The sequence below is a fragment of the Lissotriton helveticus genome, chromosome 1_1 (genome assembly GCF_964261635.1).
Source record: "Lissotriton helveticus chromosome 1_1, aLisHel1.1, whole genome shotgun sequence".
Taxonomy (NCBI): Eukaryota; Metazoa; Chordata; class Amphibia; order Caudata; family Salamandridae; genus Lissotriton; species Lissotriton helveticus.
In genome coordinates this window covers 766,858,101-766,876,373 of record NC_136057.1, presented here as the reverse complement: position 1 = coordinate 766,876,373, position 18,273 = coordinate 766,858,101, and the positions used below count along the sequence as shown (strand labels likewise).

Genomic DNA, 18,273 nt, shown 5'->3' with positions numbered 1-18,273 from the left:
TGCATGACTGACTGGGTGTGTGAGTAACTCCATGGATGAGTGGAAGTGTGTGAGTGTCTGTATACACTGAGTGTATCTAAGGTTATATTAGAGTCTGAAGAGGTTTATCGTATTAGCACAAGAATGATGTCAAATGAGATGTCATCAGTGATGTCATCAGTGATGTCATTTGAGATGTCATCAGTGATGTCATCAGTGATGTCACTGACCATGTCATGAATGATGTAATATGTGACATGATCAGCAGTGGATTGCAGGTGCGCGATATATAGTTAGTGCAACTAACTATATATGGAATTTCAATGGTTTTGTGTGAGTAAAATAAGGTTTTTTAAATGCTAATTCCTAACTATATATGGTCTATAACCTATGGTTTTTTCAGTGAATTTTCAAGGTTTTGTAAATGCTAATTCCTAACTATATATGGTCTATAACCTATGGTTTTTTCAGTGAATATATATATATATAGATATATATATATATATCTATATATATATATATATATATATATACACACACATATATATATATACACACAGATGCATTTGTATATAGATTTTCAGACATACGCGATACTGTTATTAAATTAAAGAGCTCCTCTTATGTCAAACAAATGAAGCTGACCTTAACTGAAGAGATGCCGCAGTACCGCTTGTCCAACAGCAGAATTTTATCGTTGCATAGATTGCAGACAGTAATGCTTTGTAAACATGTGGACATTCTTCCATGTCGCAGCACAGCATATTTTGTCTAGTATCACTTCAGCAAACAAAGTTGCAGATGCAGAAATTGTTCTTGTGGAGTGTGCTTTAGCTCTCTCTGTCAGGGGCTTGTTAGCCTTTTCGTGACAGAACTGAAATGCAGATGAGACCCATCTGGCGATCGTAGCCTTTGTTACAGCTGTTCCTTGTTTTCCTTGTCCATAAGCGACCAGGAGCTGATCTGTTTTTCTTATCTCTTTCGTCTTGTGTAGGTAGAATTTCAAGCATCTCTTGGTATCCAACGTATGCAATACCCGTTCTGCTGGGCTAGATGGATTTGGAAAGAAAGATTGTAATATCTCCGGCTCACTGAGGTGAAATTTTGCTGGTACCTTTGGTATAAATGTCGGGTTTGTCCGTAAAGCTACATAGTTTTCGGTGAAATGTAGAAAAGGATCCATGATTGTGAAGACTTGTATTTCACTCACCCTCATTGCAGAAGTAACAGCTAGTAAGAGGGATACAAGCACAAATAAAGAAGGGGGGGAGACAGGGAGCTTAAATAAGAAAAAACAGGTCCAGTACCCAGGCTCCCAAAGGTAAACGTAATATTCACTATAGGGTAACTGTTCCTAAAGAGGAGATAGGGGGATAGAACAACCTATTCTGGTTGTAAGAATGTACCTCTCTCAGTATGGTTGGGTATTGTGCAGGTAGGGAAATACTCCTTTTTTATATAGTGCCGTCACACACCCTTGCGAGTGTCATGCTTCATCATCGGGCGTTGCTCCTCATGGGGGTGACGCTGCAGTCCCTCACGGGCCCCGCCAAAGGGCTCTTTAGCAGAGATCTTTTTAGGAGACGCCGTAGTTGTGCATGCGGTTGTGGGAGCCTAAAAGTAGTGGTGAGTGGGTTAAGGTGGTCTTCGACGGTACCCAGAGCTGTGTTTTATTTAGGGGATCCGAAGACAAGGTTAAAAGTGGCAATGGGATGTGGAGATCCTCCGTCAAACAAATGTGGAGAAGTGGTGAATATTTTTCACTTCTCTCGCATCCGTGAGAAAAGAATGTGTGTGAAAAGAAGTATTTCAGGTCAACATGTTTCGCGCCACGAGCGGTCCCTAGAGGATCCAAGAGCGCTTCATTAGGACCAAGTGCAACAGTGAAGAATCAAGTGAAAATAAAGGGAAGAAGTCAGGGAAAAGACGCCCTATATTCCTTCGGTACCTATAATGCGGTTGCAGTGTATATTAACACTGACTAGAATTCCCAAAAGAATCCTGTGTTCCAACCTAATGGGAAAATGTAAATGAGAGAAACGAGAGAGACACAAACAGTTTAAAACAAGTTTTTGACAATTCTATCATGATGTGATGCATCACGTAATTCTGTGAAGTGAGCATACTCAATGCCAGCTGCTCGGTGACTCACATTGCGCATTAAAATCCTGTGAGCTCGTGCATACAGGTGGATCAACACCCTTGTGAACTTGCGCCCATCTAGGGTGGTATATCATTCGTAGGTTCACATACAATACAACATGGTGCCCATGGTCAAGCGTTGATAATGCTCATGAGGAAATGACCAAAGTGGCATCCCGGTTGTCATAATCATTTATGATAGTGGTGTTGTTCATCACATCGTGCAGAATCCTTATTTTGTTTTGGTGCCGTTTTTTGGAAAAACAATAGATTATCAAAGGTTAAGTGGGGGACCTTTTCACACACCCATACACTCCGAGTCATGCCATGATCATCTGTATATCGAATGCATGAAGGGAGCCTACCCCTATTTAGGAATTGTCAGTCTCGCCAGCGGTCAGGGACATAAACGGATGAAAATCTGAAAAACAAACTTTGCGGGGCAGAGAAGTTTGTATCAGCTGTTAAACGCAGCCCCTCACATTAGCCATCTCACCTGCATCGTCACAATCGTAGTGATAGTGTACTCACATTCAGTCATCCTGCATAGTGCCGTGAGCCTACCCCTCCGTTTTTGCCGCCAGTGAACGTGGTGAAGACGGGGATCTGTTATAGTCAGCTTACATCTGCGAAAGTGGTATGGCGTGATGCACGTGGGCGGGGCTTGGCGAGTCTAGTGTGGAAAACTCAGTGACTCAGCCCAAATCGCTGCCGTCTATGGCGGCCATCTTAGAGTGTTGTGTGAATAACGTGCGGGCGTACCTTGGTGTGCCACTTGTAAAACGCTCTTGAAAATAAGACGGATCATTGAAGGGGAGCGGGCGCCATCTTAGACTAACCAACTTAGATATCTTCAAAGTTAGCTAGGGGGTTATGTTAATGATTAAGTAATAGTCTACCGGGTGGGGGATGGAGGGCGGATTATTCGAAAATATTATTAATATTAACAGACAATACTGCCTTTCCTCACATGAAACTTGTAAGCTCCTCGTGGTAGGTTGTTGACAAAAAGACTCGTCCATGGGGAGAGCTGACGTCATCATAATGTGGTCATCTTGGATGTACAATAAGGAAAGACTTGCATGGCATATGTTTGTGATACGGAAAACCCCATTATGTAAGGGTCTGAGTGGTAGATGCTGTTGGCAGTCAGTCAGTCTAGGTCCATCCCGGCTGAGTAAATGTCTAGTGGTGGGTCATCTCATTTGCAGAACGTGTGGGGGTTGATAGTAAGGCTATAGACGGTGTTAGGGATACTGAATGTTCATTTACAGTGGCATATCAGATGTGAATAAGTTGCCAGTGCAAAAACGGTGTTCAGGTTGTCAATTCAGCTCAAGGTATTTCATCATTTAAGCCTAAGGAATTGCTTTTTAGCAAAACACCCAGCGTTGTTCTTGTCTAAATGGTGTGGTATTCGTCCAAGTTGAGTTAGCTTCTATGATGGTCCATCTCAGGCTATCTGCACTGTGATTCATTTCAAGAAAGTGGCTTAATAGTTTCGTGTGCGTTTTTCCACACTGCACCATGCTTCTATGTTCCCCTATTCTTAGTTTTATAGGTCGTGTGGTCATCCCTACATATTTTTTCTCGCAAGGGCATGTTACCAGGTATACACAATTTTTTGTGTTGCAGTTGGTGTGCCTCCTTTGTTGCCATGGTTTAGCCAAACCTAGGTCAATACTTTTAGAAGATGCAGTAAAGGGGCAGACAGAGCAACTGCCGCAAGGATAATGACCCTCAACCGGGGGGAGAGCCCACAAAGTGGTTTGACCCATAGTAGTGTTTTTTTGGGCGTGTATGGACCAGGAGGTCTCTGAAGTTCTTCGTACTTTTAAAAGCAAATAGTGGAATAGGTTCTGGGGAAAAGGAGCCGGTCTCCAGAATCTTCCAATGTTTCTGAATCTTATTAGAATTGGGCGTGAATGTGGTCACACACATCATTGTGTCTGTCTTCTGTCTTTCCCTGATCTCCTAGAGGGCCTCTCTGTTATTGTTCTTGGCTCGTTTGTGGGCCTGACGTATGATCCTGTGAGGATAGTGACGGTGCAACAGGTTGTGTGACAGGATTCTAGACTGTTTTTCAAATTCCTGGAGGGCGTCGCAATTCCTATGAAGGCGTAGAAACTGCCCTAATGGCAAGTTGTCTTTGAGGGCTTTTGGATGATGGCTATCATATGTGAATAGACTGTTCCTGTCCGTAGGTTTTTTGTAGTTGGTTGTGTGTAAGGCTCCATTGTTGAGAGAGATTTCCAGATCTAAGAAAGGGATGCGGTCTTGGGATTGTGCTCCTGTGAATTTGAGGAAAGGGTCTAGAGTCTAGAGTGTTGATCCAGACGCAGAATTCATTGTACAGTTCTCCGTCCCCATTCCAGAAGACCAAGACCTCATCAATGTAACGGCACCACATCAAAATGTTGGTATTGTACGGGTTACTGTCCTTAAGGATGAGTTTGGTTTCAAAATCGGCCATGTGAAGGCAGGCCAGACTCGGAGCAACGGTGCTTCCGATGCTGGTGCCCTGGATCTGATGGTAAATATGTTTGTGGAATGCAAATAAGTTCTCTTTGAGAGCTAGGGAAGGACAATCGCAGATGAAAGAGATAGATGTCTTGTAGGGCCAGGGATCAACCTTCTGTAGTGTTGATTCCAATACGTCCAAGGTAGCGTCCTGAGGGATGTTTGTGTAGAGTGCCTCCACGTCAAGTGTGACGAGGAGGCTGATGTTAGAAGGGTTCTCGAAATTGTCAATCAGGTTGAGGGCCTCCGTCGTGTCTCTGAGATAGGTTGGAGTCTCTGTGACCAGGGGACATAGAAAAAATTCACAGAACTTACTCAGCGGTTCCAGGAGGGAGTCAATCCCAGAAACAATGGGACGTCCAGGAGGGGGGTTGACTCCTTTATGGATCTTAGGTAAGGTGTAGTAGTAGGGGATGCTTGGGTCTTCCCTGACCAGGAATGCGCCAGGACTATACTGAGCCTCCATTCTGGAGGAGGAGCATGCACAGGGGGAAATGCGTGGAAAAGGCTTCTCATGAACTACTTTACAAAACTAGATGCACAGAGAGAAAGAGCTTGTCACACCTAGTAAATGTCATGGTTACAAAATGAAAATGAACAGTACTATGGCACATCACAATGAAGAGTCAGATTCCTACCTGATGGTTGAGCTGCTCTTCCAAACCGATCTTTGTTGATTGTAGGTTTGTGATCAGATCTTCAAGACGGGTACGAATCTATAAACATTAAAAAAAACATATAACATAGTAAAACACTTGTAAAACAATAACTTAATCATTACAGTGACAATAATCAATTATGTGCCCTATTCTCATAGAATATTTAGAAATTACATTACATGTGATTTTAACATTATTTCTAGTAATCACAAAAGAAAATTACATAATACACTGTTTCCGACTGATCGTCAACATACACCTCTCAACACCATTGAACCGCACTACTCTAACCACACCTCAAAAGTTCCAGCTGTTGATCAGCTGAAATCGGGATGACAGAGAAGAGATTAAAATACGGAGCCACTGAATTTGTGGGCCCTTCAGATGTAGTAAGTCCGCAATTGTCTCTTTACTAGGAACCAAATATCCCATGTCGGCAAATGACACTCCCGTGTAGCAAAGCAGAGCAGTCACACGTTACACCCCTAGAGAGTTCTGAATCCTATAACCACAATATCCCGACCTATATTAGATGCAACATCATAGTATTATAAATAAGGTAGGCCTACTAGCTTGGTCGGGGTCTCACCACATCAGTGAAAGGCAGTCACATAGTATAATACAACAATGTAACCAGAATGAAGTCAGTAGGGACAGTACCAATATACAATACATATGAGCGATCTATGAAGTCAACCGGGGGTAGTACCAACAGTCAATACCATTCATTATATTCTAAAACCTTGCATTATCAGCCATTACCATTGTCAATAAAGCACTGTTTGTAAACAAAAACGTGTCACAGTGTCTTTCCTTCTTCTACTTTTATAAGAATACTTCTGCAGTAGTAGGGCCAGCCACAAGGTGTACCGTCACTCGGGAGCCTAAGAACAAAAGCTCCAGCTCCAGGAGGGCTTTGCAATGAAGGCAAACCTGTTCCAGGGTCATAAATCTGGGAGACTTAGGGTGTGTTTTCAAAAACTATCTGGAATGCTGCAACACCTTCTGAAGCCCCATTAATACTCTTCATTAATTGTTGGTGGTACCCTTGCCATTCTTTGTGGCACCACAAGGTAAAGTATGCAAATTAGAAGCCCCTCGAAGAGCTTTATAGGGCGCTCCTTGTCAGGGCTTTGCAGTTTATGTCTTCTGCGGGTCTCTTTAAATTTTATGGGGGGTGTTCAGGTCCCATCTGGCATACATATAAGCTGTAGGGAGTCCTTCTACGGCTGGCACGGAAGCAGAAAAGTCTCTCCCGTTTCCACCTCCGGCGGGAGTCAATAATGTTCTTTCTAGCTCCCAACCGCAGGCAGGAGCCACTCTGCTCTCTCCTACCCACGGCACACAGACAGGAGGCAATGTGCTGGCACAACCTGCCCAATCAAAGACACGGGCACAGGGGGTGTCAATGCCTTGGCAGTGTTCTGCTGTCCTGGGAGTATGGGGACTCCAGGGAAATTCTTTATTGCAGTAGGCCGAGAGAGATGGGCTCCCTGGGGCCAAGAGTTAGCTTGGGGAGAGGCCCTCACATATGCCTCTGCCCCATCCAAAAAGAATTAATGTTGTTGCACCTACCACTTAGCCCTCTGCAGGGAAATGTTCACAAATCACCGTGAAGCACTATGTGCTTTGTTCTCTGCTTGGCCGCCTTGAGGGCCAGACTATCTCAAGCCCTGTAGACTTAATTTGAACATATATGGCGTAGATTGGAGTGGCGTGTTGTAGAGGTATTCTCCTGGTGGCCAACCCTAACTACCAGGAGCATTTGCAGCAGGTCTCTTGCCACAACTGTTCCACAGGGGGTGTAACGGCACCAGCGCACGCGTCCATTACCCTTCTCCAAACAGCGCATTTCGGCAGAAGCCTGGAACAAGCGTTCAAAGGCGGGTGCTCCTGAGTAATGAACTTGATCCAGTATGGGGGGGGGACAAAGCTTTGAAATCTGATTCTAAGCAGAGCCAGATAAATATGACAATTTTTAAACGTGTCATAAGGAGTCTATGTAGGATGTTAGGGACTGTAAATCTACACATGCATGTTTGATTAGTACCTTGCTGGACCCTGTAGGCCTTGTAGTGCAAAACTGTACTTTCAGGCAGATTTTGCCTGTAACGTGTAATAGAATGTCATAGATTGGAGCAGAGTGTCGTAGAATGGCACATGGCGTGTGGGTCAGTGAGGAATCCACAGGCAGATACTGTATCTACCAGAAAAAGCGTTACCGAAGGTAAGTAACTTGTTCTTCTGATAGATACATCTGCCAGTGGATTCCTCACCTTGTGAATAGAATCCCACAGCAGTCCCCACTCCCGGAGGAGGGTGTCCACTCTGCTATACCAAAAAATCCTGGAGGACAGAGCGCGCAAAGTGGCCGTACCTCCTCACCTCAGAATCCAAGCAGTAATGCTCCACAAAAGTGTGGAGGGAGGCCCAAGTTGCGGCCCTACAAATATCTTCTACAGTTAAGCCTCTAGCCAAAGCAGATGTTGATGACTTTGCTCTAGTAGAATGAGCCCTTATATCGTCTGGAGGTTCCTTACCAGCCAGGGCGTAGCAGATCTTTTTACACAGGATAATCCATCTCGATAGCGTGCGCTTGTGCACCACTTTCCCCTTCTTACAGCCAGCCAATCCAACAAAAAGCTGGTCGTCCACACGATAGTCTTTAGTCCTATCGAGGTAGAAACTCACCGCCCTCTTAGAGTCTAGGCGGTGAAGCCGCCCCTCCTCCTTGGAAGGGTGAGGGGGAGGATAAAAGGTAGGAAGGGTAATGGACTGCCCCAGATGCAAGGGAGTTACCACCTTAGGCAGAAAAGCAGCCCTGGTCCTAAGTACCATTCTCTCAGCATGAATGGTCAGGAATGGGGGTTTCGAACTAAGAGCTTGAAGCTCATTTACTCTCCTTGCCGAGGTAATTGCAACAAGGAAGACCGTCTCAAAAGACAGAAGTCTCATGGGACACTTGTTTAGAGGTTCAAAGGGTGAACCCATCAAGTAGGTCAAGACAAGATTCAAGTCTCATTGAGGCACAATAAATGGAGTTGGAGGGAATTTGTTGGTAAGACCTTTTATAAAGCGTAATACAATAGGTGACTTAAATAATGACGGCTGGTCCGGCAAACAAAGGAAAGCCGACAAGGCCGATAAATAACCCTTTACAGTCGCCACAGCAAAACCCTGCTGGGCCAAAGAAATAGCAAACTGAAGTATGTTAGACAAACGAGCTCTCAAGGGGTCAATAGATTTCTCTCCACACCAGGAAACAAATTTGGACCACCTATAGGAATAGATGGACTTGGTGGAAAGATGCCTGGCCGAAAGAATTACATCCACCACATCAGGCGGGAGAGAAAAGGAATTCAGGTTGCCCCGTTCAATCTCCAGACATGAAGGTGTAAGGTCTGGAGGTGGGGGTGTAGAACCTGCCCCTCCATCTGAGAGAGGAGATCTGCCCTGAGAGGGAGACGGAGCGGCGGGCACGAGGAGAGATGGAGAAGATCTGTGTACCACACCCTTCTTGGCCAATCCGGGGCGACCAATATAACTTGGGCCCGGTCTTGGCTAATCTTCCTCAGAACGTGAGGAATCAAGGGTATCGGAGGAAACGCGTAAAGGAGTTGCGAATCCCAACTCAACTGAAACGCGTCCCCCAATGATCCCTGCAACGGATACTGGAGACTGCAGAATGAGGGGCAGTGAGCATTCTCGTGAGTGGCGAACAGGTCCACCTGAGAAGTCCCCCACGTCCGGAAGACGTGACGAACCACTTCTGGGTGAAGCCTCCACTCGTGGTCGGCTGAGAACTGCCGACTGAGACTGTTTGCGCGAACGTTCAGAACTCCGGCCAAATGATTTGCCATCAAACAAATCCGGTGGACCTGAACCCAGGACCAGAGACGCAGAGCTTCTCTGCAGAGAAGATGCAACCCCACTCCTCCCTGCTTGTTGACATACCACATCGCGGTCGTATTGTCTGTCAGGACCTGAACCGACTGACCGCGAAGGGAAGGGAGGAAGGCCTTGAGTGCCAAACGAATCGCCCTCAATTCCAGAAGGTTGATGTGAAGCAACCTTTCCTCTGGAGACCAAAGACCCTTGATCTCCAGATCCCCCAGATGAGCACCCCACCCTAGAGTGGAGGCATCCGTGATCACTGTGTCAACCGATGGAGGCAGATTAAAGGGCTTTCATTGAGACAGATTGCCCTCCACGCTCCACCAAGACAGATCCGCTGCAGTTTCTCTGGAGATCCTCACAGACTCCCTGAGATCTCCGTTGTGCTGATACCACTGCCTGCGGAGGCACCACTGGAGCGCCCTCATGTGCCAGCATGCATGGTTGACCAGCAGAATACAAGAAGCAAACAGACCGAGCAGGCGAAGGACCTTCAGGACTGGAACGACCGCTCCATTGTAAAACAAAGGAATCATTTCCTGAATGTCGAGAATCCTTTGAGGAGGAGGGAATGCCCGACAAACAGTAGTGTCCAGTACTGCCCCTATAAACAGGTTGCCCTGTGAGGGCACCAGGTGAGACTTGGGTACATTTATCGAAAAACCCAACCTGTACAACAACTGAGTTGTCTCTTGCAGATGATGGAGCACCTTCTCTGGAGACTCTGCTTTGATCAGCCAGTCGTCCAGATAGGGGAATACAGGAATCCCCGACCTCCTGAGATGGGCTGCCACCACTGCCATCACCTTGGTGAAGACTCGAGGCGCAGTAGTAAGACCAAACGGAAGGACCGCAAACTGGTAGTGTTGCGACCCCACCGTAAAACGGAGATACTTCCTGTGCGACTTCAGGATTGGGATGTGAAAATACGCGTCCTGCAAGTCGAGCGACACCATCCAGTCTTCTTCCAGCAGCGCCTGAAGAACCTGCACAAGAGTAAGCATCTTGAACTTCTCTTGTTTCAGATAAAGATTTAAGATCCTGAGATCCAGGATTGGACGAAGCCTGCCATCCTTCTTGGGAATCAGGAAATACCGGGAGTAGCATCCCTGACCCCTTTCCTGCTCTGGAACCACCTCGATCGCGCCTTTCTTTAACAAAGACAGAACCTCCTCCTGAAGGAGACGGAGATGTTCCTCTGAGCCAGCCCCTTGACAAGGAGGGTAAGTTGGAGGGAATTCCCTGAAGGGTAGAGCATACCCATTTGCCACAAGATTGAGAACCCATTGGTCTGTAGTGACCGATTCCCAATCCCGCAGAAAATGGGTAAGCCGACCCCCAACAGGACCAACATGACTGGGAAGGGGGAATCTAGGGCTGCTTTGCTGCGGTGTTAGGAGGAGAGGTAGAGGAAGAGGAGGAGGAGGGTTGGCGACCTCGTGGACAACCTCTGTTTCTTCTTCTATAAGACTTATAAAGCGTATTTTGTTGCTGCTGCTGTTGCTGCTGATGAGGCTGCCCTTGCGAACGAAAACTTCCCGTATCCTCTGTATTTACGAAAGGATCCTCTAGACTGGGACTGCAAGCCAAGTGATCTTGCCGTGGCCTTACTATCTTTGAATCTTTCAAGTGCGGCATCAGCCTTCTTACTAAACAGACCTGTACCGTCAAATGGTAAGTCCAACAAAGTAGCCTGCACATCTTGCAAAAAGTCTGAAGTCTTCAACCAAGCTCCCCTTCTCGTAGCCACTGCAGAGCCCATAACCCTAGCCACCAAGTCAGCTGTATCCAGACCACTTTGAATGACCTGGCGCGCAGCAGCTTGGGTATCATCCAAAACCTCCTGAAAATTCTTCCTGTCATCATCAGAAAGTTTCGGCAGCAACTGTTTAGAGGAATCCATCAAGGCATGGATATACCTTCCCATCAGACAAGTTGCATTTGATGACTTTATTGCCATGCTCGCTGATGAGAACACCTTCTTAGCGGACTGGTCAATCCTTTTTGATTCCTTGTCAGCTGGAACCTGCGGAAAAGCTCGTGAAAACTTCTTTGAGCAAGCCGCCTGAACCACAACGCTCTCAGGTGAAGGGCGAGCTGACAAAAACTCTGGATCCTCCGGTGCCACTCTATTTCTTCGTGCCACAGTCCTAGAGACTGCAGGTGCAGATAAAGGTTTTTTCCAAACCTCCAACACCGGCTCCAGAATTGCCTCATTAAATGGTAACAAAGCCTCAGTCACAGAGGAAGGAGAATGCAACACTTCAGTCAATAGATTGGACTTAAATTCAGTGGTTGGAAGATTAATGTCCAATAACTTCGCAGCTTTTCTCACAACTGTGTGATAAGGGACAACCTCCTTAGAAGGAGCATCTGAATCAGGAGAAAATCCCACTCAGGGGAGACATCAAGACCACTTGCATCTTTTAATTCCACAAAATAGTCCTCAGAATCAGGAAGTTCACCTTCCTCCATGTCCTTCTGATAGTGTGCCTCTTCCACAACTCTTTGGGCCTCCCTCCTGGAGCGGATCCTCGGGACCGGATTCGATGGATCCACAACCGACTCCATCGGATTCGGAACCGGCGTCGAACGCGGATCCGACGGCGCCGCTAGCGCCGAACGAGGACGAACAGACGGCGCCGGAGATTCTCGATACGGCGCCGGAGATTCTCGATACGGCGTTGGAGATTCTCGGTACCGCGTCAGAGCCCTCGGCGCCGGAAAATTCCAGGCCAGAGTCGCTGGAATAAAGGGCATAAATGGAGCCTGGGCATATGCCTGGGGGACACCCAAATTAAAGGCAAAAGGGCCCATGGGGCCCGCAGGCGCACCAGAGGGGTACATAGCCCATGCAAAGACACCATACATTGCGTTAAGATAGTGTGATGGGTCTTGGCCTGTAGCCGGAAAAGGGGGATAATTTCCCGGCACCGGCTCCGAAGCCGGTGTACCTGGAGTCGGGCCCGTCGGCGCCGACAAAGGAACCTCTTCAGGCTGCTCCTGATCTTCTTGCTCTGGCTCGGCTTCACCCAGTTCCGAAGAATGGACCGAATCTGATGGTGCCGGCGTCGGAGAACGAGAGACCTCGACTTCAGGAGACACTTCCTTCTCTAGCGAGCCCGGTTTTGAATGAGAAGGATCGACATCACTACTGCAACGTCGATGAGAAGACGACTTCGGCGCTGGTTCCTTATTAGAGTGACGCCTTAAAGAGTGCTTCTTTCTCTTATGCCTCTTCGACCTCCAATGTCCCGACGCCGACTTCGAGCCCGACCTGGACTCGGAACGAGATCTCGACCTCGATCTTCTTTTACTCGCCTTCTTACTCTTCTTCATTTTAGCAATAAACAACTTTGCTTCCCTTTCCTTTAAAGCCTTAGAGGTCATCTTCCTGCAACACGCACATCCATCGACGTCGTGATCGAAAGACAAGCACCATTCGCAGTCCTTGTGCGGATCAGTAATGGACATCTGCTTCCCTCACTCCCTGCAGGGCTTGAAACCAGATTTCCTCCCAGACATCTTCGAAAGGAAACAAGAAGAACAGACAAGAACAACTATAACAACAATGTAACTACGGAGAGCCCCGACGAGGCCCTATTATGGTTCCAGTGACGTCAGCGGGGTAGCGAGCGGAGTTGTACCCTCTGTGACGTCGTTCATGACCTCGCCGGTGTGGAGAGCTACAAAAGTTTCCGATTGGCTGCTGCGCAGGGGGATATTCACAAGGTGAGGAATCCACTGGCAGATGTATCTATCAGAAGCTGGCTTAGTATATGGTGTGCACTTGTGTAAGTGTAGCCTCTTGAACTAATCCAGACTTCCCTTAGGGTGATTTCAGTAGTCTTGGACAACCTTAGAAAGCTCTCTAAGTGGTAGCTGTGGAGAGCAGCCTTCGGGCTTAGTCCAGAAGTAGTGTAAAGCAGCTTGTTTTCCCAGACCTTAATCTTCTTGGTATAGGTTAAGTGAAAAGGAACCACTCTGTGTATTTATAAAAATAGGTATTTATTAGAAGACACTCACTAACACATAACAATATCTTCTACCAGGAGATATAACCCAATGCACATAATACTTTGCAAATAAAACAGGTAAGTAGCACCAATGCAAGCGGGTCGCCAGGGGGAGACCAAACCCTATTCTAAAATAGTGGAATGTGAACCACGACTCACGACAAGAGTAAACTCAGAAGACGTAGAAGAGCCGGGGACACAAGAAACCACCCAAGGTGAGTACCTAGGAACCCCACGGAGGTCGTGTGCAGAGTCAGAACACGACTGCGCATTCAATTCAAGTCAAAGGGTAAGTTGCGCTTGCAATTTCAAAGAAGAAGGACCCTTCCCAGTGGACCCTGAAGAAACCCTGTAGAAGATAGAAGGTTGGAGTCACCCCACCCATGGATACCCCAGGAACCAGGATACCTACACCAGGGGAGCCGGGAGCATAGGTGTCAGTTGACATAGGAAAGCGACGTAGACCACAATGGAGGACTTAAGGAAAGATGCAGCTGGAGGAGTAGACTAAGGAGTCCGGTGGAACCCAAAATTGGAATCAGGAGGAAAAGAACCTGCAAGCAGGAGGGACAGAGTATAAGCCACTCAAGAGTGACCAGGAGGCACCGGAGACGGATGCCCACCAATGTTGATAGATGCAGGATGGTTGACAGTGTCCTTGAAGATGAAGCTGTGCGGACCAGGCAATGCTGTGGAAGACCAGGAGCCGTTCACGAGCTGTTCCACGTCGGATGTCAAGAGTCAGGGGGTCAGTGTCCGGCAGAGGCACCAACACACCTTGGCAACAGCAACAGGCATAGAAGTCCAAGAAGGTGCAGTGTTAGGACCAGCAAGGTCCAAGTGACTCACCACGAAGAGTTGAGTCAGTGTAGGCCCCGAGCGAGCACGAGAGCCACTGAAATCAAAAAAGTCCCTTTAAAGGAGCTGAAGATCTCTAGAGACAAGAGTCGCCCAGCCTTAGCAACAGCCAGCTGATGCAGCGCACAGGGGCTCGTTTCCAGTGGTGCCGACGAGGGATACTGACCACAGACTCGGTCTGAAAACAGTGCAAGCCTTGAGGGAGTTGTAGAACCGCTACCTGTGTTACTGAACCTTTCGGAGTCTGTAGGAGCCCAGGAGCAGCAAACCGGTAAGTTATGTTACGGTGCCCACAGATGCAGGCGAGTAACTCCTTCACTCCAAGGGAGATTCCTTCTGGTGTCTTGGATGGCCACATGCCCTATGAGGAACCTGTAAGGAGCACAGACACGGATGGTGCAGTAGACTTTCAGGACGATGAGATTTGGAGTAGACAGAGTCTTCCTATTTGCAGTGTCGGTTCCCAAAGCGAAGTTCGATGGGGTCAGTCCAACGCGGTCAGAGTGTCCAGACAATTGAAGATTACGCGGATTTGACTCCAAATTGAATCCTACGGTTAATGTAAGGTCCCACCCTCAGGTAAGCCCTTAAGTACCCTTAGGAAGGATTAGGATTCATTCAGGGTCCCTCCCAGAGGAGGGGCTGGACAGTGGGGAGGATACTCCCATGTCCTTTGTCTAGTTTTCCATCAGAATGGGGGCTAACGGCTCCCTGAGCACGTTTGAACTGGAGTATGCAAGGAGGGCACCAAAGGTGCCCTTCAAGCACACTTGTGGCACTGGCAAGTGCCCCCACCCTGCCCCAATACAATAAACCCTGTCTCTTCACCTCCTCTAGGAGGTCTTGCGCTGTCTCTCCACGCTACAGAACGCACTTTCACAACTTCCCTTGAAACTTCTGGACTTGGAGACAAGTTGGGTTTTAGTGGTCCGCGGAGGCATTCACACTCTGGGGTCTCCTTTCCTGGGGACGGGGTCTATTATGGGTTGTCCGTGGGGGCTTGGAAGAACGGGGGTGCAAAGAAGAGCAATATTCATGCAGAGGGGAAGCGGGGGTTCAATAACGTATTAAAAACAAAAAAAAACGGAGCAAGGTTAACTTGAAGGAGCGTCAGGAGGGGGGCCAATTAAAAAGATGTATATCGGTGGATGCACCCTTGAAGAAGCGCTCCGCTTGTGCCCCCTGCACGATACGCGTGTAAGCACTCTTCAGCCGCTCGGCTATTTCCAACCCCGTCCTCCAATTCACCCCACAACCTGAAGGTAGCTGGGTTAGCCTCAGCTCCCACCCACCCAAGTTATACTCCATTTTTTCTCCCTCAAAGTATCTCCAGCCCTCTAACCCCGTACCTGGCTGGGGGGGCTCCGTCTCAATGGTGTGCGGTGGGGGCTCCCCCCGGCATGGCCGGGTGTCCCCGCTCTCTCCCCCCGGGCGGGCTAGGTCCGGGCCTGGGAAGAGTTTTTCGGACTGCGCCGGGCTCTCCTCTTCTTCACCAGCAGAGCCCGCTGACGTCTCGTCCCTCCTCCCACTGCCCCTCCTCCTCTCGCTCTCCATCCATCCTCTCTCTGCCCGAGGGCTTTCCGAGAGCGGCTGGAGGGGGAGGGAGGGCAGCAAGAATTAACCTGGGATGAGGGGGCGTGACATGAAAGGACGAAGGAGCCGGAAAAGAGTCACGCAAGAGACAGTGCACGTTTCCCTTCACTGCTGGCAGCCTGAAATTTGTATTGATGGGCATCAAGAAAAAAGTCTAATAACAAGAACCTCCACTTACGTCTCTCAGATAACACTTCTGGTCAATCTCAGTCTAGGTTCGCATCCGCCCTCAATCTTCCTTAGGCCGGTGCGGCCCCGCCTTCGGGTGCTTGTCGAAGCAGCCAGAAGCAGTGAGGTCTGACGGTCCGGTTGGACCTGCAGCCTGTATTAACAGCTGCCGGAGCCGACGAATTTAGCCCCGTCCCTTTCCTGGGTCTCTTACCACAGCTCCAGCCTCTTACTAACAAGAGAGGAAAACGAAGGACACGGAAGTGAAAGGACAGGGGGCAAGGAAAAGAACCAGCGATGGGGTGGCATGACAGACGCTGCATGATTACAGCAAGCACCGATGTTTTGTAAAGAAGCCACGGAAGGCTTAACAAATTCTGGAGGTGGGCAGGGGAGTGAAATAGGCAGTAGAGCCAATGCGCTGCTAAATAATCAAATAAAGAAGCCACGGAAGGCTTAGCAAGCACCACCATGTTTCTCTCAGGCGAGGCAGAAATGCCTCGGAGAAACGCGCCGCCATTTTGCGACTGGGGGGCGTGTTTTTCTTTCTCTCCTCTTCCCATTGGCTGGAATGTAAAATTCCAGCCAATGGGAAGAGGAGAGAAAGAACCTAAATACACCCCCCCCGAATCCGGCTTGAACGGAGTGATGACCCTCTCCTCCAATGGCTGGCCTCCGTTTAGGAAGCCAGCCAATGGAGAAGAGGGGCGGGTTCAAGGCCTCATACTGAAAGACAAAAGTTCTCACCAGCGAGACTGCGCAAGCGCAGCCTATGCAGGCCGAGACCTAAAAAGGAATCAGTCTGCAAAGTGTAGTGGAGATTCAAACAGTGATGATGTTATTAGCAAGGAAAAACCTGAGGAATTCCGTCCCTGGAAATTCTAACAATAACTAGAGAGTTCTTGGATTTATAATATTAATATATATAAGTAAAAAAATCACACACACATACTCCAAGAACATAAACATTTGGAAATAAATAAAATATTAAAAAGTATACTGACGACTTTTGTTAGTTATTGTAAATGCTTGTATAAATCCAACTTGTTTAGTGCTTGCTGCAAGGACAGCATATCGGTTCAAACATGGCACGCCTCATTCCTGAAGCTGTGTTTGTCTTTCATCAATTTTACTTACGGACACTGATTCCTGTTGCTCTTTCTGAAGTATCTCGATTTTTCCAATTTGCTGCTTCATAGTAGCCTCTAATCTAGCATTTTCTATTTCAAGCCTAAAAGGTAAATATAAAGCCACAGAAAAGTATGTGATGATCACTATCTTGACCCTCTCAAATAGTTAGTTACATGTTACAAAAAATAGAAAAAACACATATTAACATTAGAACTATCCTTATTATCATTTTTATGTTCTCTCTGACTACCATAATCAGGAACATTCTTAACACAGTGACCGATTGACAATTGTGTGTTAAGCTGTTCCATCCTTAGCCATAAGCGACCTGTACTAGAATTGTGTGAAACCAATGCTAATGCACACTCACATTATACTAGAATTGCTATTGATTTGAAACTTGAGCACATCACTGCTATTGGGAAAACCTTTGTTAAAAATACGAATTGATTGATTTACTGGACTACTGCAAATGTTATAGGCCATGAAGAAGCGATTTTCATTGTTAAACACATGCTGGACAATTTGTGCTTGGACAATAAATGTATTAAGAATATATTTTTCTTTTTACCCCTAGCAATTCTTTCTCTGTATGAAAACTGATACTGTGTTCCCGTGGTAGCAGGCAAGCACATTCTGAGGGAGCATTTGTTGCCGGTCTAAGGGATTCTGCCTCACTTGTCAATTTAACAGTCTAGACTTAAGTCACTTCCATTTTGCTCTTCAGGAGTCAGTCTGGCTGCCAATGACAAAGGCTGGAAAGTTTTTGCTGGCATAAGAGTAGAGGAGTGTTGATGCTTGCCGCCGGTGCTCACCCCCACTCCTATCCACATCTGATCCTGAACATTATTAACCACCCCTTGCTCAGGACATTGCCACTCAGAATGTCATCCGTGCTGCGTGACAAAAGTCAAGCCACACAGGATTGTCGCTTCCAAATGTGTGCTGTCAAGCTGTGACCACTACACCCCATCACAGCTAAAAGTGCTCTCATGAGGGCACCCCAAAAGCAGTGATGATATGCCCCATCTGTTTGGCAGGCTACAGTGAAAATCAAGGATCCACAGCAGGATTCAAGAATACTGTAGTCTATAAAATCCACACAAATGGCGTGGCCAGGCACCTGTCTTTACTCCAAGTTGAGGACAGGAAAAATCTTCTTGGACTCTGCTCTTCACCTGTGTTCCCAGCTCTCCATCCGAGACAATCTTCACGCTGAATGTTGAGTTCATTTTCTCCAACGTTTTCTGCTTGAGGGGTATCTTTGAACTACTTCTGCTGCATCACTTCAAAGAAATGTCTTGTATCCATGG

At 47.4% G+C, this 18,273-nt stretch overlaps 1 protein-coding gene across 10 annotated transcripts in view; it reads right to left on the bottom strand.

Annotated features, from left to right (window-relative positions):
• ANKRD26 (ankyrin repeat domain 26) overlaps positions 1–18,273 on the bottom strand; it is a 1,096,841-nt gene that overhangs the window by 381,672 nt on the left and 696,896 nt on the right. For all 10 annotated transcript variants that reach the window (XM_078674324.1, XM_078674330.1, XM_078674326.1 and 7 more), the window contains 2 exons: positions 16,967–17,060; positions 5,280–5,357 (listed from right to left, as the gene is read on the bottom strand). In XM_078674324.1, coding sequence (XP_078530450.1) covers positions 5,280–5,357; positions 16,967–17,060 — 172 coding nt within the window. The remainder of the gene's footprint in view (positions 1–5,279; positions 5,358–16,966; positions 17,061–18,273) is intronic.